This window comes from Dendrobates tinctorius, unplaced genomic scaffold (genome assembly GCF_039654945.1).
Source record: "Dendrobates tinctorius isolate UK_male_01 unplaced genomic scaffold, ASM3965494v1 ptg000039l, whole genome shotgun sequence".
NCBI classification, from domain to species: Eukaryota; Metazoa; Chordata; class Amphibia; order Anura; family Dendrobatidae; genus Dendrobates; species Dendrobates tinctorius.
Window position 1 is genome coordinate 53,289,634 of NW_027361707.1, and position 22,409 is coordinate 53,312,042.

At 44.9% G+C, this 22,409-nt stretch overlaps 1 protein-coding gene across 1 annotated transcript in view; it reads right to left on the minus strand.

The window, feature by feature from the left end:
* Positions 1–22,409, minus strand: part of CCKAR (cholecystokinin A receptor) — a 267,546-nt gene that overhangs the window by 34,201 nt on the left and 210,936 nt on the right. Inside the window, exon 4 of the mRNA XM_073574711.1 lies at positions 4,147–4,265. Coding sequence (XP_073430812.1) covers positions 4,147–4,265 — 119 coding nt within the window. The remainder of the gene's footprint in view (positions 1–4,146; positions 4,266–22,409) is intronic.

The following is a 22,409-nucleotide window of genomic DNA, read 5'->3' on the forward strand; positions in this document are numbered from 1 at the left end:
ATTTTTTTGTTTGTTTTGATTTTGGTTAATTATGTTCTTGCTTTTCAGTGTTCTTACTTGGTCACACCTTTTGCATATTCAATGCAATTACTCATGCATTTCTGATTCATTTCTGTTTCTATTTGAAGTCTTGTCAATGTGTCTTTTATATCCTAGGAGTAAGGGTGCGTGTATCGCACCCGAAACGCGTCAGGTGTTCCTCATGTTTTTAATCATGACTTGACATGCCTCAATAAAGGATTTTTGATATTTTATTCTACGGGTTGGAGTGCCGGACTTTTCCCTTTTTTTCTTGTTATGGCTGTGCTCACCAGTGGCACGAGCACCCACCTGTTATTGTGATTGGACTCAGCCTCGTTTGGTTGCATTTGTGGATTACGTCGACAGCTCCCTGACCTCCTTCTCTGATAATCTAAATTGTCGGCCATTAAAGTATAAGGGGATTCATATAAAAACAGATGAAATAAGAGAGACAGACTTTGTACTTCAAAGTTCTGTCATCTTTTCATTCATATGTATCCATTTGTATAAGAACAAGCACTCACACAGCTACATATAGCTTCAGGTCTCAGGAAATTATTGATATAGCAGTTGTGGGGAGGTTGAACTGTCTGTAGTAGAAGACAGAGAGGTAGGAAAAGAAGGTGTCATGTGGCAGTCTGTCCATTAGAGGTCACTGAAGAGCACCAACGACAGTTGTTATGTAACTGCCATACGAGCGTTACATAACTGTCAGAGGTCAAGGTGACTCTGATTGGGCAAAGGTGACTGTCTGGTGACAGTGGGCGGGGCTACCTGGACTGACTGTATAAATACTGAGGTAAGCTTCTAGAAGCTTGAGTCAGCCAGGGGAGCTCATGAGGAAGGAGAGTCTGTTATACAAAGGAGACCTCTCAGAGAGCTTGGACAGCAGATACGGTTACGGGGGGGTGACCCTTGAGGACGTTGGTGTCATGGTATGCCTAGGTTACTTTAGGCAAAAACCCCGGGACCCCTGCGATGTCCCTCAAACTAGGGGAACCCTGTCTGTCCCTCTACCCAGGGTTTACACTGAAGGTGTGCCTGCCTGAGCCTCCACCCTGTCCCTGTCTCCTGTCCAGCCCTAAGCTGAACCCACCTCCCTCCACCCAGTGAGGGGACCAGACACCAGACCCCACAAATACGTATGGACAGGGGTAAAAGAAACACCACACATTTAATACACAAGGGAATACAATAAAGTGCAAGGGCAACCAAATATATATATAACAGATTGGAGAAAGAACCACTGAGGGATATACTGCACCAGATATCAGACGCTCCAACACCACCACTGCTGACCGGTATTGCTAGCACTAGGCTAAAGCTATAGTCGGCGACGCCCATAGTCAGGACGAACTATTTAAAGACCAAGGGCGTGGCCCAGCCCTCAGCCAGCATGACAACCTGGTTAACCCTATCCCGACTGGAACAGAATACCCAACAGGGTATTACCGCTGTCTGCCGGACACCCTGGTGTGAACAGTGTCCGACATGACAGTTGGTCACAGGCAGAGACGGTCTGTGAGGACCTGTAATTTGGTGGACTTTGCAGGGTGAAACGCCGTGGTGGATTGGCCTAGGGCAGCCACGGTGGAAGAGCCACAAAGTACGCTTCAACGGTGAAAGTCAATAAGCGAAGGTACTCAGTCCTTTCTGCAAGAGAGAACAGTGTAAAATTCATGTCATGCATTGTGCTGGTCGTCGTGAGAGCAGCCAATAAAAGCAGAACCTGCTGAATACTGTCTCTGTCTCGTGCCTGTCGACGCCAAGAAGCGGGTCATCTCCCCCATTCCTGTGAGTACAGCACACCTCTACCGCCTATCTGCACTAACACCAGCAGCACCACCACCCAATTGTTATCCCTCGCTGCCGCCGTACCCTACACAGTTAAGCACTTTAAACGGATGTTGGTGGTGGCTTGTTTTGAAGGTTCAGTTAGGGCAAGCCGACGACGAGCGGGGGCGCCACAGCGATTTTCCTTAGGGTGCCAACCTCCGCTGGCAGGTAGGAAAACGGAGGATCAGAATCTTTTCCCTAGATCTTTCTATTGTGAATATTGAGCAATTTAAAATACGAGCAGATATGTGTATCTGCTATCTGACCTTGTGTTGATCCCTTCAGGATGTGTCTATAGAGATAGATGCTTTTTTTAGAATTTATTAATAAAAAGTGTATTTTAGAGGTTTGTTTCTTCCTTGGCTCGACACGTATATATCAGACCCTATCTATAATTTTTTTGGTTTTTCTATGTAGTGAGGGCTGACTAGAGCTCACCCCGTACCCTCCATACCCAGGGCCTATCGCTAGGTTCAGGCAGGAATTAAGTTCGCTGATAGGTTAGGAACCTATTTGGGGATGTCAGGCAAGACAGGGTGTTGTAAGATCTGCCTAGGGGACTCAACTCCCCCTTCCCTAGTGTTTGGGCTTTCTCTTCCCATTGTTGTGCACCTTACGTTCTCTCACCCAGTGTGGCACTGTCACCAGCATGTACCAATATGAGGTAAGGCCAGTACCAGTAAGCCCTCATATACAGCATTCTAATATGCTGTATATGTAAGGAGGTGAGACAGGATGAAGTCAGCGGTGTGCGGTGCCCTTTAAGGCCGAAACTATTGGAGCTGTCACCACTGCCAGTGGGGGAGATTTCCTCTGAAAGGGAGAGACCATCTGGCCAGACAGCAGGGGGCGCGGGGTACTTAAGGGGGGGCCTGAGCGTGGGAACGGGTCAGACTTGGAGGGAAGGCGACAGGAGACGGTTGACTCCCTCTCCACAACTCCTACGGATGACTCCTCTGCTGACTTTGAGAATACACTTGACGCTATTGAATTACCATCTGTATCTACACTGCTGACTGCCCCTGTTTTACCCAAGATACCGGAACAACAGCTTAAGCTTAAGGACTACTCCGAAAGACCGTGGATTATTGCAGCTAGTGCACGCGATCACGACCCATGCCCAGCGCCATTTCTGAGACCTTCAAGCAAAGGATTGTTTCCACGTTCCAGCAATCCAAAGACAAAGAGGACTGAATCCTTCGGCACTGTCAGGCGACAGTGTTATTCGTTTCTTCGCAACAGAGCCAGAGACTTTGTGTAACGTTTTAGATGCCGCTGGGAGATATTCCAGCCTTTCCTCTGTCAGAGCTTCAACCGATAAGTGTTACGTTTTATCTTGTATAATCTTTTGCCATTGCCTTTACCTCCCTGCAAGGGGTATTACTGTTATCGAATTGTTTAGTAAATACTTGCTAACCCTTCCTCTATCGGTTGCTCCCTGCATCAAACAAACTGCTTTCTCCTTTGCATATATATGACACAAATCCGGCTTGCAAGACAACAGAAAGACTTTTTATTATACTCACCAATGAGGCGGCTGGTTCCGGTCCGATGGGAGTCGTTGGTGTAGGTCTGCCTCCTCTCTCCTTGTGATGCCGTCCTCCAGCATTGCTTCATGCGGATGACGTGTCCTACATCATCCACAAAATGTGCAGCATTGCACTCCTGTGCAGGCGTACGTCTCTCTGCCCTGTTGAGGGCAGAGCACAGCATGTCAGTGCGCATGCGCAGGAAAATGCCAAACAGCGCCGACACATGTGCACTGCAACAGAGTGCCCTCAAGAGACCAGAGACAAGTACACCTGCACCGGAGGGCCATGCTGGACACCGTATGGATGACGTAGGGCGCATCAGTGACACAAATCAGGGAAGAAGGACGGTGATTGCAGGGAGAGAGGAGTCGCCGGATAAAGACTAGTGACGCTCATCAGATCGAACTGCCCCATAGGGAAATATAATAAAAGGTCTTATTCTTGTCTTGCAGGCCAGATGTGGGGCATATATACAGGATATATGATGGTTTACAGGTACTGTCCATACCTATGTGGCAAAAACATGGTGGTATACTTTAATAGAAAAGTATACATTGTTTAATTTAGTGTTTAAAAAGCCCAAAATATTGCATTTGTGGCATTATAATTATATTAGAATTCACCAAATGCTCAATGTTTCTGTAATCTGTGCAGAGAAGAAGGTCACCGTCGATACCAATGACAGATGTCTGTTCCAGAGGATGCATTATCCTATATGTAAACACACAGCACAACATTACTATGCAGATAGTGTTACCTTTCTTCTGATTTACATCAAACCGGATTCCTCTGTATAATTCCATAGAAATGAAGGCGTATGCGATAGTCATAACAATCCCAGGAACAAGGAAGAGGATTAACAGAAGAAAAATATACCTAAAATCATAAAGATAAGACCCAGTCACATTGCATCCGAAGAACGTAGAAATAACTCTATGGCTATAATGAAAGATGTTCACGTGGAAGATGGATTAAAATATCAATATGTACATTTTTATTCTATTACTGGGCATTCACAAATCTTTCCTATGGATCCTACGTAGTTTAGTGGTAAGAATTGATGCCTTTTAGCTATGGGCTCCTCAAATCCTATCCAAAAAAGGGCACCATCTGAATTTTGAATTTTCTACTAGTTTCCTTTATTTCCTACAAGTACGGTAGTTTCCTATCATTCTTCAAAACACTAATGGTTTTCTAAGATTCGATAACCTTAATGAGAAGGTATCATCAGAAAATGATCTATTTTCTTTAAATCAGGTTTGTGTCAAATAAATATATTTTTAAACCTTTTTGGCAATGTGTTTTATAGATTTTTATATCAAAAACAGTATTAAAAATAAAAAAAATAGAACCTTGCAATTATAACACTGACCACAAGGGCTTTTTTTTTAAGCCTTTAACTTCCTGTTGCTTTGGGAAGCAGCACATGTACATTAGACACAATCATCAGACTTCAAACCTTATCTTTTTTATTGAAGCATATAATGAGCATGTGCAAAGGTCATTGAGATGAGAGGAACAGGGACGGCTATGACATCGCCTATTGTGAATAGTGGATCCCTTCGTTGTTTGCTGTTTTTAGCGATGCTACGTGTTATTGTAATCCTGCTTTTGATAATATGGAGCCTTGCTGAAGACTCTTTCTGAAAGAATAAAAAGTCTGAGTCTAAAGAAAGCCACTGTCGCTGGTGTGAAAATGGCAGGATTACTATTTTTTTTAATTTTATTTTAATATAGGGAGCTGGAAAAAAAAAGATTGGACAAAATTATTAAAAATTATATTTAACACAAAAACATTATTTATACAATAGGACATTATCTGATGACAGCTTCCCTAGCTAGCTAGTGTCCCCTCAATTGGCTGCCTGGTAGATGTCCGGAGATGGATCTCCATCGATATTGATGATCTGTCCAGAAGATGAGTAGTCAGTATCCTGCAAATATCAGGGAAACCCTTTCCAAAGAACTAGTCTGCACAATGTTCCTAATGAAAGTAGCGAAAAATTGATAAAGATGTTTGAAACTTCTATAGCTTTTCATTAAACAAAGAATAGCACCTGCAGTGATTGTTCAAAGCCAGACTAACCTTTTAAAGGTCATAAAATAAACTATCCCTAAACCACCACCATACTGTCTTACAGGATGATAACAGCTTTATGAAAAGGTCATTCTCCGCAATGACTTTTTGAGTATAAAGAAAAAAATATATATAAAACTAGTACACTCTAACTGTAAAGTGAAGGGATGATAAGAACATACCGGACCTGAAGCAATACAGTATCGCAAAGTACATATTCCCTAGCAAAGGATACTCTCCAAAGATTGTAGAGAGTGCATAGGAAACATAGAGAGTTTAAATATCCTTGTAATAGTATGGATTAACCATAAAAGAGTGTATCTGAATATTAAAAATTTAATTTTATGAATCAATAAATACACATGATCAACACAATAATAATGTGAAGAAATCCATAGACCAAAATATTTATAGTAAAAAGGTGGACAGCAGTGCAACCATCAGAAATAAAGAAGAGATGTGCTCCAGCGATGAAACAATCCACTGATCATAGTATGATTAAGGCTTAATTGCTGAAACGCGTTGGTCATATTTCTGCCTCTTGTGTTACCCATATTGTTTTTTCATGTTTTTAAAAAGCAAATAAAAAACTGTTTTTAATACATCAGTGGATTGTTTCACCGCTGGAGCACATCTCTTCTTTTTTTCTTCTGATTGCTGACGCCCTGGACTGGGGCGGCTCCGTGCAGAGGACTTCCACTATTACAGACCAGCTGTGGTGAGCTGACTTTCCTTTTCCCCTACCCTATCTTTTGGTATATTTTAGCAGTGCAACCATGGAGCAGCATAAAAGGATAGTGAAAGGGCCTCGTACCGATGATTAGTATGCCAAACCGTTGCGCTGAAGCTCCGACACGCAATTCGCTGTTTCTTCTTCAGGGGTCTGAATCATTGGATATGCTCATTTGCATATTTTTAAATTATTTTAGCAAGAGATATAGCTTTAGGAGGGTAGAAATATATGGAGAGGACAAAAGGGTCAGACCGTCTTGAATGCCAGGGAGGGGGGAATCTCAAAGACCCATCCTCCCTTTCCAGATTAATTATTCCAATACAGTTGTTAAAAATCACAATTGGTTAAAAAAAAAACGGAAGCTTGGTAGACTCAAGCTCTTTCATCCTATAGGGGATTCTTTCTAGTACAACGTCACACCCAAAATGCGTAATAAATGGGCTATACAGTGTTGTAGGGGACTTAGCCCCTATCGCAACCATACTAGCACTGTACCTGTGGCTGAGAAAATAACCTTTATTTAATAATAGCTGAAGAGCCCGGCATTGCCTGGCCATAGTAACTAACTGTGGTTATAACAAATTATGATTATCCTCCATCCCATAGTCCCGTGCCCATATACCCATCATACATATCCTCCATCCCATAGTCCCAAGCCCATATACCCAACATACATATCCTCCATCCCATAGTCCCGTGCCCATATACCCATCACACATATCCTCTATCCCATAGTACAGTGCCCATATACTCATCATACATATCCGCCATCTCATAGTCCCGTGCCCATATACCCATCACACATATCCTCTATCCCATAGTACAGTGCCCATATACTCATCATACATATCCTCCATCCCATAGTCCCATCATACATATCCTCCATCCCATAGTCCAGTGCCTATATACCATCACACATCCTCCATCCCATAGCCCCGTGCCCATATGCCCATCATACATATTCTCCTTCCCATAGTCCCGTACCCATATACCCATCATACATATCCGCCATCCCATAGTCCCGTGCCCACATACCCATCATACATATCTGACATCCCATAGTCCAGTGCCCATATACCATCACACATCCTCCATCCCATAGTCCCGTGCCCATATGCCCATCATACATATTCTCCATCCCATAGTCCCGTGCCAATATACCCATCATACATATCCGACATCCCATAGTCCAGTGCCATTAAATCATCACACATCCTCCATCCCGTATGTGTGTATCAAGCCATGCCCACTCCACATAGCCCCACCCACTCCGCATAGCAGGGATATCATCAGTTAATGTTCCCTACAACACTGTAAAGCCCATTAAAAAGGCATTTTGAGATGTGATAAACTTCCATTAAAGACAGCCCTAATAGTGTGTTTAATACTGTGCAATAATGGTGAATCCCAGCATCAAGCTTAAGAAGCCTTTTGAAAGTACTTCTTTTCAGGAGGCTTCTTTGGCAACCTGGAGCTTTGCTAACTCTTCCGGAAGTTTTTCTGCAAACCTTCCAGATGTTTCATGTGCATGAATATGTGTGAATTTAAGCATAAATACAGTGCGTCCGTAAAGTCATGTGCCCTTTTGACCAGTCACTGGAAAGCAACAAAAGACGATAGAAAAGTGAAATCTGCACCAAATAAAAGAAAAACTCTCCCAGTTTCATACCTATTCATTGCAGTTTGATGTGGGCTCCATTTGTTGCCCTACACACATCCAAACGATAGTGAAGTTCTTGCCACACGTCTGGTGTAACAACTTGAATAACGTCTGTGATTCTCTGATTTAAGTGATTAATGTCGTTTATACGTTCAGTATACACATGTTGCTTCACATGACCCCAAAAGTAAAAGTCCGCCCGCCGTCCCTGACTTTTATGGACTTTGTTATTGTATACTGTATATTTTCCTGTGACTGGTCAAAAGTGCACCATGACTTTATGGACACACTGTATACAGTATAATGTATTAACCCCCTCTCGCTGGTGGACTCAAGGCAAAGTGGTGTAATATTACAGCACTTGCATTGTGCGGGCTCAATGGCGGATCTTAATAGGGGCGGATGGGGCGGTCGCCCCGGGCCCAAGGTTTTTTGGGGGCCCAGGGCAGGGGCCAATCCGGTCGGTCGGCATCTGTGTGAGCCGCCCGCCGCCGCCCAGTGGCGTAGGAACTTGGAAGGGGGGCGGGCAGTCCCAGGCGGCACGTGTGTGGGGGCGGCGCAGCACGGCAGGAGCAGAAATTCCTCCTCTCTCTGTGCTGTGGCCGGGACTCGGGAGAGAAGCGTGGAGGCGGCCGGCCGAGGCACAGTGAGGAGAGAAGAGAGAGTATATCAGGCTCAGCCCAGGAGATTTTGGCAGCGGCTAGCGCAGGTGGGTCACTCACCGTCACCATTTGGGAGGAGGATGCTCTGCCTCTCCCCAGCCTCCCTGGCTGCTCCCTCCAATCCAATGCATTATGCAATTTATGCGACTGCCTCCATGCTCTGCCTCTCCCCAGCCTCCCTGGCTGCTCCCTCCAATGCATTATGCCGCATAATGCATTGGAGGGAGCAGCCAGGGAGGCTGGGGAGAGGCAGAGCATGGAGGCAGCCGCATAATGCATTGGAGGGAGCAGCCAGGGAGGCTGGGGAGAGGCAGAGCATGGAGGCAGGCAGCTGCATAATGCATTGGAGGGAGCAGCCAGGGAGGCTGGGGAGAGGCAGAGCATGGAGGCAGGCAGCCGCATAATGCATTGGAGGGAGCAGCCAGGGAGGCTGGGGAGAGGCAGAGCATGGAGGCAGCCGCATAATGCATTGGAGGGAGCAGCCAGGGAGGCTGGGGAGAGGCAGAGCATGGAGGCAGGCAGCCGCATAATGCATTGGAGGGAGCAGCCAGGGAGGCTGGGGAGAGGCAGAGCATGGAGGCAGGCAGCCGCATAATGCATTGGAGGGAGCAGCCAGGGAGGCTGGGGAGAGGCAGAGCATGGAGGCAGCCGCATAATGCATTGGAGGGAGCAGCCAGGGAGGCTGGGGAGAGGCAGAGCATGGAGGCAGGCAGCCGCATAATGCATTGGAGGGAGCAGCCAGGGAGGCTGGGGAGAGTCAGGGCATGGAGGCAGCCGCATAATGCATTGGAGCTGGGAGCAGCCAGGGAGGCTGGGGAGAGGCAGAGCATGGAGGCAGCCGCATAATTCATTGGAGGGAGCAGCCAGGGAGGCTGGGGAGAGGCAGAGCATGGAGGCAGGCAGCCGCATAATGCATTGGAGGGAGCAGCCAGGGAGGCTGGGGAGAGGCAGAGCATGGAGGCAGCCGCATAATGCATTGGAGCCGGGAGCAGCCAGGGAGGCTGGGGAGAGGCAGAGCATGGAGGCAGCCGCATAATGCATTGGAGGGAGCAGCCAGGGAGGCTGGGGAGAGGCAGAGCATGGAGGCAGGCAGCCGCATAATGCATTGGAGGGAGCAGCCAGGGAGGCTGGGGAGAGTCAGGGCATGGAGGCAGCCGCATAATGCATTGGAGCTGGGAGCAGCCAGGGAGGCTGGGGAGAGGCAGAGCATGGAGGCAGCCGCATAATGCATTGGAGGGAGCAGCCAGGGAGGCTGGGGAGAGGCAGAGCATGGAGGCAGGCAGCCGCATAATGCATTGGAGGGAGCAGCCAGGGAGGCTGGGGAGAGGCAGAGCATGGAGGCAGCCGCATAATGCATTGGAGCCGGGAGCAGCCAGGGAGGCTGGGGAGAGGCAGAGCATGGAGGCAGCCGCATAATGCATTGGAGGGAGCAGCCAGGGAGGCTGGGGAGAGGCAGAGCATGGAGGCAGCCGCATAATGCATTGGAGCCGGGAGCAGCCAGGGAGGCTGGGGAGAGGCAGAGCATGGAGGCAGCCGCATAATGCATTGGAGGGAGCAGCCAGGGAGGCTGGGGAGAGGCAGAGCATGGAGGCAGCCGCATAATGCATTGGAGCCGGGAGCAGCCAGGGAGGCTGGGGAGAGGCAGAGCATGGAGGCAGCCGCATAATGCATTGGAGGGAGCAGCCAGGGAGGCTGGGGAGAGGCAGAGCATGGAGGCAGGCAGCCGCATAATGCATTGGAGGGAGCAGCCAGGGAGGCTGGGGAGAGGCAGAGCATGGAGGCAGCCGCATAATGCATTGGAGCCGGGAGCAGCCAGGGAGGCTGGGGAGAGGCAGAGCATGGAGGCAGCCGCATAATGCATTGGAGGGAGCAGCCAGGGAGGCTGGGGAGAGGCAGAGCATGGAGGCAGCCGCATAAATTATGCGGCTGCCTCCATGCTCTGCCAGGTCTGCCTCTCCCCAGCCTCCCTGGCTGCTCCCGGCTCCAATGCATTATGCGGCTGCCAGGCTCTGCCTCTCCCCAGCCTCCCTGGCTGCTCCCTCCAATGCATTATGTTTAATATTATGTTTACATGTTCTTACTTGCACTTACATGTGGTACGGTGAATGTAGCCTTATGTTTACCTTGTATGAAGAAATACAGGCCAGTATATACCACATTATATATTTTGACTGTTGATTTTGAGGAATATTTAATATTATTATTATAAGGGAATAGAAGAATCCAGGATATCTATAAACAGAAAGATAGTGAGGAAACACTTAGCTAACCTAAATGAATTCAAGTCTCCAGGTCCAGATGAATTACACCCCAGAGTACTGAAGGAGATAGCAGAAGAAATTTTTGAACCCCTCTCCATAATCTTTGAAAATTCTTGGAGAACAGGAGAAGTGCCAGAAGACTGTAGAAGAGCAAATGTTGTTCCTATCTTCAAAAAGGGGAAGAAGGTGGACCCAGGTAACTATAGGCCGGTGAGTCTGACTTCTATACCAGGAAAGATCTTTGAACAAATTATTAAACAACATGTATGTCAATACCTGGATAAGAATGAAGTGATTAAACAGAGTCAGCATGGGTTTCTAACTAATAAGTCATGTCAGACTAACTTAATTTCCTTCTATGACGGTATCACTGATTGGGTGGATCAAGGAAATGCTGTAGATATAGTATATCTTGACTTCAGCAAAGCATTTGACAAAGTCTCTCATACAATCCTTATTGAAAAAATGACTAAGTATGGAATGGACAAGGCAACTGTTAGGTGGATTCATAACTGGCTTAGTGATCGGACCCAAAGAGTGGTCGTAAATGGCTGTACATCCAGTTGGAAGAATGTCTCAAGTGGGGTACCACAGGGCTCTGTCCTGGGCCCTGTATTGTTCAACATCTTTATCAACGATTTAGATGAAGGAATTGAGGGTAAACTGATTAAATTTGCTGATGACACAAAGCTAGGAGGGATAGCTAATACTAGAGAAGAGAGAGAGAGGATTCAAAAAGATTTAAATAAACTGGAGAAGTGGGCAGCAACTAACAGAATGGTTTTTAACAGGGAGAAATGCAAAGTACTACATCTGGGCAATAAAAATGAAAAAAGCATATATAGAATGGGAGGAATAGGGCTAAGTGACAGCACATGTGAAAAAGACTTGGGTATACTAATAGATCACAGACTGAATATGAGTCAACAGTGTGATGCAGCAGCAAAAAAGGCAAATGCAATTCTAGGATGTATTAACAGAAGCATACAGTCTAGATCACGTGAAGTCATTATTTCCCTCTACTCCTCTTTGGTCAGACCTCATCTGGAATATTGTGTCCAGTTTTGGGCACCACATTTTAAAAAAGACATCAACAAACTGGAGCAAGTTCAGAAAAGAGCGACCAGAATGGTGACCGGTCTGCAAACCCTGTCTTATGAGGAAAGGTTGCAGGATTTGGGAATGTTTAGTTTGCAAAAGAGAAGACTGAGAGGAGACTTAATAGCTGTCTACAAATATCTAAAGGGCTGTCACATTGTAGAAGGATCAACTTTATTCTCATTTGCACAAGGAAAGACTAGAAGCAATGGGATGAAACTGAATGGGAAGAGACACAGATTAGATATTAGAAAAAACTTTTTGACAGTTAGAGTGATCAATGAGTGGAACAGGCTGCCACGAGAAGTGGTGAGTTCTCCTTCAATGGAAGTCTTCAAACAGAGGCTGGACAGACATCTGACTGGGATGATTTAGCGAATCCTGCTTTGAGCAGGGGGTTGGACCAGATGGCCCAGGAGGTCCCTTCCAACTCTATGATTCTATGATTCTATGATTTATATTGTTTGACCATACAATACAATTTCTTGTGAGAAAAAAGTAATTTTTCTTTGTTTTTATGGTCTAATAAATGTTACAATTTGTATACCTAAAAATCAGCATATGCAGTGTTTTTGTGAGAAGAGCCACAAAATTTGGACAGAAAATGTTTTCCTGGGAAGGGGGGTACAGGGGCCCAGGTTTTATGAACAGCCCCGGGCCCATAGTCCACTTAATCCGCCACTGTGCGGGCTCAAGAGCTGAGCTCGTACCATCAGCAAAGGGTATCAACACTATGTAAAGGCCCCGTCATATACAGCGATCTCACTAGCGAGATCGCTGATTTTGTGATGCCACAGCGATCTCGCCAGCGACATCACTGTGTGTGACGGGGATCAACGACCGGCCCCCCTGCCGTGTATCGCTGATCGTGCTCGATCGTCCTGGGCCATTTTTTGATCGCTGGTCTCCCTCTAGGCAGCGCACATTGCTGCATGTGGCAGCGGGAGACCAGCAATCAGCGACGCTGGTTTCCTAATGTAAACATTGGGTATCTAAGAGCCGCGCGGCTCTTAGATACCCTATGTTTACATTGGAAACCAGCTTGCTCGCTGGTCCTGATCGCTGGAGGGGCTGTCTATGTGACAGCTCACCAGCAATCAGCCTAATGATGTCCCAGCGATCCCATCCATGTTGGATCATTGGTGGGATCGCTGGGACATCATTATGTGTAGCGGGCCTTTACTGCTGGCTGCAATTGGCATCTAAGTGATTGACAGATGGTGCTGATAATTACCAAGGCAACCAGAGATCTAACAATGGCCTCCAGGCTTGCCATCTATGGATACCTATCAGACCTTGGCAGCAACAGGTTCTAATATGCCGTGTGTCAGTGTAAACTGTGAGTTTTGATACACTTCACAGTGTATTACACTAGTGATCAAACAGTTAAATGTTTATTTCTTATAGTCAGAATAAAGGGCCTGTCACACTAAGCGATATCGCTAGCAATATCGCTATAACATCACTGGTTTTGTGATGCAGCAGCGATATTGCTAGCGATATCCCTATGTCTGACACTTACCTCCGACCGGCTCCCCCGCTGGTTATCGCTGATCGCGCGAGAACGTCCTGGGCCGTTTCTCGTCGTCAGCTTCCTGCTGGGCTACCTGCTGTTGAGACGAGTGACGCGTGGACGCGGGCGGGAGGACGTCAGGATCGCCGCGCCTGACACGTAAGTAGCGACCCCCGACCCCTGCGATGTCGCTGGTGAGATCTGTCTGTGTGGCAGCTCACTAGCGACCACTTAGCGATGCACCAGTGATCCTGACCGCGTCATATCGCTGGTTGGGATCGCTGGTGCATCGCTAAGTGTGACAGTACCTTAAGTGAAAAATTAAAAAAAAAACCCATACAATGTGTCTCCACTCCATTCAGTGTCAGCAAGCAGTTAATCCTGAATGCTATATATGTGTTTTCAACTATGCAAGCTTTTATCTGGTATATAGTTATTTCAACTTACTCTGCTTGTCCCCTTATGTTGTGAGGTCAAGAAACTTTTCAAAGTGCTTTATGATCCATGTAGTGCTGGACATTTGTTTATCTGACCACAACATTTATTGGGTCCTGTTGTCTCAATCTAGTTTGATTGATTAACGTGAAGAGAGAGAGCAAAAAAAAAAAAGGAGATCTAAGCCTTCGCCTCCTATATATTCAGACATAGCTTGGGGAAGGCATTTATGCAGGGGGCATTTATGCACACTTAATCGAAGTACATTTAATCAAAGTATGAGGCAGTTATAACATGACAGTTAGACAGGGCAGGAGACAGGTAAGACATTTATATACATCTACGCCCTGTACATTTGGATTACAACAAATATATACCATATGCATTTGTGTAATTTATATCCTGGCCGCTGCATTCACACACATCCACCGCGCTGGCATTAACTCTCTACACTCCATCCATATTGGCCCCTCACTCCTTTCCTCTCCTATGTATAGCACTCACGCTCTTTTCACATTGCTAAATTGCACAGATCCATTCAGTCCCACCATTCAACATCAGAGACGCTCTCACAAATCACTTAACCATCTGCTCACTCTTTCTATCCTCCTCCTAGTCGCAGGAGACATTGCTCCCAACCCTGGTCCCCCATGTTATAGAAAGTCAAACCCCCCCAACTGCTACACTCAGAAACCCCTCTAATCTTATTAATATTCCCCGCATGCCTTCTGTCTCTCTTAATTGTGCCCTTTGGAATTCTCGCCCAATGTGTAACAAACTCTCCTTCATTCAAGACTTTTTCCTTTTTAATTCTCTTAACCTTACTGAAACCTGGATCCAGCAGTCAGACTACCGCTGCTGCTGCTCTTTCATATGGCGGACTACACTTCTCTCATACCCCAAGATCAGACAATAGAGCAGGTGGAGACGTTGGTCTGCTCCTATCACCAAAATGTACCTTTCAGGTTATCCTTCAACTACCCTCACTTGGCTTACCTTCTTTTGAGGTCCATGCCATCAGACTCTACACCCCCTTCTCCATGCGAGTGGCGGTGGTGTATCGTCCTCCCGGCCACTCCCATCAGTTCCTGGATCATTTTGCCACTTGGCTTCCACATTTTCTTTCCTGTGATATCCCTACCCTCATCATGGGCGATTTCAATATCCCCATTGCTCTTCCTCTCTCCCCATCTGCTACTCACCTTTTATCTCTAACCTCCTTGTTTGGCCTTTCGCAGCTTACTAATTTTCCAACTCATGAAAACAGAAACTCCCTCGACTTGGTCTTCTCTTGGCTTTGTGCAGTGGATGATTTTGCAAACTCCCCTCTCCCGCTCTCTGACCATAACCTTCTTTCACTCTCTATCAAGAACTGCCAGGCCGCTCAGGTCACCCCCACTGTCCATACTTATAGAAACATACAGGCCATTAACACCCAGAAACTACTTATGAAGAACTTGCAGTCTTCATTGGCCCCTATCTCCTCCCTCTCATGTCCTGATTCTGCATTGAAGCATTACAATGAGACACTTCAAAGTGCTCTGGATGAATTTGCACCTCCTATAAATAGAACACCACAACACAGATGGCAACAACCCTGGCACACCCTGCAAACATGTTTCCTGCAGCGGTGCTCCAGATGCGCCGAACGTCTGTGGATAAAATCCAATCTACACGAAGATTTCATCCATTATAAGTTTATGCTTAGAACATACAACACTGCCCTTCACCTCTCAAAACAAACCTATTTCAACACCCTCATCACCTCACTGTCCAATAACCCTAAACGTCACTTTGAAACTTTTCATTCTCTATTCAACCCAAGAGTACTGGCCCCAACCACGGAGCTTCGAGCTGACGATCTGGCCAATTATTTCAAAGAAAAAATTGACCAGATTCGACAGGAAATTATCTCCCAATCACCTCATACCCTTCACTGACCTCCCTCCCCCACTGCATCTAGCTCCCTCTCTGATATTGAACCAGTCACAGAAGAAGTAAGCAGGCTCCTTGCATCTTCTCGCCCAACCACTTGCACCAGTGACCAATTTCCGTCACATCTCCTCCAGTTCCTTTCCCCTGCTGTCACCTCTCACCTAACTAAAATACTTAACCTCTCTCTCTCTCTTCTGGTATCTTTCCCTCCTCATTTAAGCATGCCATCATACATCCACATTACTTAAAAAACCATCCCTCGACCAAAACTGTGCCGCTAACTATAGACCTGTAAGAAAGGAAAAATGGCTGACAGCAACTCATTGATCCAAGAGAGGCACGTTCAAAGTCCAAAGACCCAGTTGGACACAAAATCCAAAAGATGAAGAACAGCATCTCATCCGGGTGAAGAGTACATAAACATTTATTGTGCCATGACAAAATGCGACGTTTCGACCATCACATGGTCTTTTCCTCGGGGGGCAGACAGGCGAAACGTGCGTCGGGGCACGTTCCTGGAACTCAGATATTCACCCAGATGGGTAAGCACGATATGGCACTTTGATCTGCACCGTCACTTTATTTAGAAGGGAAGGCACAGCCCCACTGGCGCGTCTCCATACATGTTGATTATTGTGTAGCCTTATCTGCAGTCTCTGCACTTTGCATTTAGATATGTGTATATACATTGAGTATATGAGAATCAAAGAGACATGCTTTTTGTACTCATGGGGAGAGGGCATGACATGGGCATTTTTTTGCCTTCCTTCTTTTTAGGAACATTTCCTATGGTGCACTTTACTTGTGCCTCGGCTATGAATTAGTTCTGGGGAATCTGTTTTTTGTCTCCCAAACACTGATTAATTCATCTACTATTACTATGATTTTGTGGTTTTATGTAATGTCTAATAAAAGGATTTTTTAATCTTATTCTTTTTCATGGTTATTTATATTGGGCGGTATGCTCTTCCTATGTGTGAATTCTCTATTATGCTTAGAGTGGCCCATCCCCTTTGGGGACTATGGAAATTGATAGTTACCCATAGTATCGGATATATCAAACGCCTCAACACATTAACCTAATCTATCCCTTTGTGGCACAGCCAAAAGTTTTACCATAACCAGGTTCCCCGCATCATGTTCCCACATGCTTTATGCATCCATTAGCCCTCTGTGTCTGTACTGTTACACACTTAACATTATGGCTGGTCCATACAATCAGGGCAATTGTTACCACCCACCTTTCGTGTCTCCCTTTTCCTCATAGATTGTAAGATTGCGAGCAGGGCCCTCATTCCTCTTGGTATCTATTATGATCTATGTGATTATTGTTATGCTGTAATGTCTATTGTCTGTACAAGTGCTATGTGAAAAGTAAAGCGCTGCGGAATATGTTGGCGCTAGAGAAATAAAATTTATTATATTATTATTATACAGAAATAAAATGTAGGTAGACATACTTTTTTATTTTCTGTGTCAAAGTACCCCCTTGCAGGCAGCCACATCTTAGAGAATTAATAGTGGAAAAAATGATCACTACGTTTGCAAAGGCACAAACTATAAAAATGGAATGCAGCTTAACCCGCCCGGTAGATGCTGAAATAAAAAAACTCCTTTTTTTCGGACACCTTTGCTGGCAAATCTTAAACGAAAAGAGATTAAAAAGTCAAATAAACCCAAAAATTATACAAACAAAAAACACAAATAACAAGACCTGATGCAACCTGGTCAACAACAAAAAAAGTTATTGCTCTTAGTAAAGTAATGACGCCAAAAGCTATTTTTTGAGAGTTTTTGTGAAAAAGTAAAATCTAAATGAATTAAAGCGCTATTAGACTGCAAAGGGCCTATATATTGTGAGGTACTCATCTAGAGAGGACTGCACTTTATGTCAGGTCAAGTTATTGTCATATAACATAACATGTCAGATTTGAAAAGTTGGGGCTAGGACCTAACGTCACAATTAAATTAAAGGGGTTGGCCACTACTAGAACCACCCCGTCTCACATCAGAGAGCAGCACGGCCCTGACTCCCTGTTGATTTTCAATATGTCCGAAGGTGGGGACAGTGACACCTGCGGTCATTGGGCACATGGCTTGGGTGACAGAACAACCTCACGTGATCTCCAGGAAAGCGAGGGACGACACTACAGAAACAGCACCAGCCCCGGGCGTGTTTTTATACTAACGGGAGCAAACATTCAGATTGTGAAGGAAAAGTAGTTTTGGACAACCCCACTAAAGCTGCATTACACTGAAAGATAATTGTGAACGAGCCTTCTTAATAACCTTCGGTTCACTATTATATTATAGGCTGTCCATCGCAAAACGCTCATCCATCAAATGAAATTATCTTTTGAACATTGCAAAAAGCTAATGCTCTTTTCGGTGCATGGTCCTTCGTAAAAGGAACTTTGCCTGTGTAAAAAGAATATTAGGTTTTACCGATCGGCAGTTGTTTAGAGCTGCTGGTTGGTCGGTGTAAAATGGGCCCTTAGTCATTAAGAGGTTAAAAAATATATATTAATCCATATGTATATTGATGTACATTGAGAACATACAGACATATATTAAAAAGTTGCCTCAGGATATTAAAAAAGCGGCTAAATGTCACGATCAATGTTTGGATTTGTGGAAGCTCTGGTTCCACTATGATTTAAATGTAGCTTTCTTCCTTTCAGACAAGCGGGGGTTAATGTCAGTTCCCTTGCTGGCAGCTTGCTGAAACTGCAGAGTTGCTATGTCAGCTGATGTGGGTGGTGACCACTTCCACCATGTTTTAAATGGTCACCTGATGCATCAGCTGACTGTTGGTGATACAGTTACTCTATGGAGACCAGCCTTGCATTTGCAGCTCTCTGGTGTCAGCTACTTCTGGAGTCTGGAGTCCTGTTGCTGTGCCTTCTGCGATTTAGAGCTTGACAGCAGAGTTTGGAAGCTAAGTGTGATGTTTCTACTTTGGCTGTCTCATGTTTGTCACTGTCCCCTGTGTTGTACCATCTGCAGTGGTGAGGCTAGCACCATTGCTGGCCAGTGCACCAGCCAGGGCAGTGCAAGGTGACAGCGAGGGATGAGGTTTGTGATGGCGGCGGGGGGGAAGGACCCGCTTAGGGCATTAGGGGAGTGCAGGGTCAGGCTCAGGTTAGAGCAGGAGGAGTCAATCTCTCATTCCCTATCGGTAGGGCATTCCTCTCCCCATTTCCTTAACATTGTGTGTGTGTTGTGCCGTCCGCCGACCGACCCCCTGTTCGGGTCAGGGCATATCGTGACACTATATCTCTTGGACTAATGTAATAAACTTCTACATAGAGAGAATTGGAAAAATTCATTGTGCCTACTGTACTTAACTTAATCTCAAGTTGCACAAATACTAGTTGTACCCCAACTACACCATGAAGGGACGGCACATCCTAGCATTATGAAATAACATTACATTTACTGGAAATTCCATTAATTTTCTGATACATAGGCTTAATAGATTGAGAAACCGGCTGCTTTTACAAAGGGACTCCCCTAACAAAAGTGGATTGTTCAGAATAGACCAGCTTTTAGCTGTATGGAAAAAAAAATAAACACTTTCAATAAAAAAGGAGCCATGTCAATCAAATCGTATTTGACTATGATTGTTATGTTTTGATGTTTTGTACTTTTATATATTTTTTTTATTTGTATAGAATTATTGCAAACAAAGAACAAAAAGACAGCACTCTGGGATGCTTCAAGTGAGAAAAGGATGAAGGATTATTTGCCCACTATATGCAACATGTAAGAGCCTCTGCTGGAATTGAAACAATAACAGAGTAATCCTATTGTTTTCACTTCAAGCACCCCAGAGTGCTGTGTTTTTGTGTTTTGTGGATAGAGGTCTCATATACAGTGTAACCTGTGGTTTGCATCGACTGATATCCACAGGGCTTTGGTGATGTTCTACTTAGTTTTCCTCGAATAATCAATGTTATTCTATGATTGAGTGCTCACCTTCATTTTTTTTTTTTTTTAGCTCTGATCGAAGTGATTGCATGCGAAATTTGGATAGTACGTACCCATACAAGTCTACGGGTGCATGTAAAACATCGCACTGCATTCGGATGTCACCCGAGTGCAGTGCAATTCCCTACGACGCCGGCAACAGAGAAGATGGAGAAATTACTTTCTCCGTCTCCTCTGCACCTGTGATATGCTTCTTTGATGCAAGAGGTTCGGAGCACAGAGAGCTGACACTCGGATCATGCTTGAAGCAGAGCAGGAGCCATGTGACATTAGCCTATCACATCGGATGCCGTACGGTAATGCGACTCCAGCCTATGGGTGCGTAAAAAAAAAAAAAAGTCAGATGCCATACGAAGCCACAGTATAGCATCCAATTTTTATGGATAGATTGCAATTCTGAAACACAGACTGATTGCATGATTGCACATGATAGCAATCACCTCGAAGCTTTGCATCGCCAATGGACATGCTGGATATTATTCAGTGAGGGCAATGACCTGGCAATCTGGTTTCAGAAAATAATTCCTAAAATAGAATGTTGTAGTAGACCTTCTTTTCCTTCCCATTCTTTCTCTTTCCGCCCTCCTTTCTTATTTGCATTCCTCTAGCTTACACATAATTATTTGGTTCATGTAACAGCTTATAATAAGCTGATTATGCTCACATTCTAATGCTTATCAACAACTTAATATTAACAACCGTCCTTTTTTTTATTGTTGTTATTGAACGTAACACAGGTTAAAAAAATCATTGCAGGTGACTTTGTACTTTTCTGAATCATCTTTTTGTCCCGATTTCAAAAATGTATATACCGTATTTTCCGCTTTGTAAGACGCACTTTTTTCCCCCCAAACTTGGGGGGAAAATGGGGGGTGCGTCTTACAAAGAGGATATACATTACCGGGTGTAGGCCGCAGGGGTGTCTGGCTGTCCGTCGGCGCTGTGGGTGTCTCCAGGTGCCCAGCCGTGTCTCCACGTGCCCAGCGGTGTCTCCGGTTCCAATCCCGGGGCTTTGGCGACATTTTGCGACAGGCCAGAGCCCCGGGGCTCCCTCTCGGTTCCCTCTGTTTTGGGCTCCGGCAATATAGCGGCCGCCGCCGGGGGCGGCGCATGCGCTGATGGTGATCTCGGGACAGATCTCGCTGAAATCTCATCTCTCGAGATCTCAGTCCCGAGATCACCATCAGCGCATGCGCCGCCCCACTTCACCGCAGCCACCCCCCCCGGTAAGCAATAAGACACCTGGATTACAAGAGGCACCACCATTTTATTAAAAAAACGTTTTTTCCTATTTTTCTCCTCAAAATTTGTGGTGCGTCTTATAATCCAGAGCATCTTATAAAGCGAAAAATACGGTAGTTTTTCTGTAGCAGGTATAGTTTCCATGGAGCAGCATCGTTATTATAAGGTATAGGAAATATACTGGCGACATTAAGAAAACAGTAATCTACATATCAGAAAAAATGCTTCACCTTACAAAATTGTTTTTATTGAACCAAAATAATTGCACATGTAAAATAGAAACCAAAATATGAGCAGAAATTAAAAGTGCTTGTCATTAGACTGTCGCTGATACAATTTTTCAGGGTTGCCCCTATATAACATCCAACAGTAATCTGCCATCATTACGTCATTCCAAAAACCCTGGTATCAGTGTTCTATTAATTTAATGACCTGGTGTATCCGCTCGCCTTGTTCATCGCTTCCATCCCCAAGATTTTGAAGGAAGAAATCTAAACGTGAATGCAAAAAGTGCATTTTCAGAGACATGCGACATCCTAAGACACTGGTATGCACTTAGCAGTTTCTCAACACCTTCGACATATTCTGGAGATTTTTGTTTTCCTAAGAAGTTTTCACAGATCCACTTGAAGCTTTTCCTTATCATTTAGAGTTCCTTCATCATCTCTCCTAAGCTCTCTGATCTGAGGACCAACAAATATCCCTTCCTTCAGTTTTGGTGGTGAAATGCTGGAGAATTTCTGTGAAATGTACTGGAACCCTTGTGAATTTATCTTTGACATGGCTTTCACAAAGTTTTTAATCAATCCCAACTTTATATGTAGTGGAGGAAGAAATATTTTTGTTGGAGCAACTAAAGGATTAGGCTGAACATTCTCTCTTCTGCAGTGTTGCTATCAGTGTGTCAAGATTGGGAGAAGAGGGTTGCATTGACAATCCAACACAATGGGCAGCACTTTGAACACATTTTATAAGTGGTCATAAACTTCTAAATAACTCATGAAAGAATAAAGATATGTTAAAACCAAGCACACCATTGTTTTTCTTGTCAAATTCTCAATAAGTTTGATGTGTCACATTACTCTCTTCCCATTGAAAAAAATAAAGTTGAATCCAAAATGACCGACTTCAAAATGGCCGCCATGGTTACTACCCATCTTGAAAAGCTTTCCCCCCATATACTAATGTGCCACAAACAGGAAGTTGATATCACCAACCGTTCCCATTTTATTTAGGTGTATCCATATTAATGGCCCAAACTGTATAGTCCCCGGCCGACTTTTTAAATTATTTTTGTTTCAGAGAAAAACATATCTGGCTGCAATCTCACAGTCGGTGTCGGATTCTTGCTGCTCATGGTTTGGGCAACATGAATTAATTTCAGGTTCCCTTTAATGAAAAATACAAGGGTCAA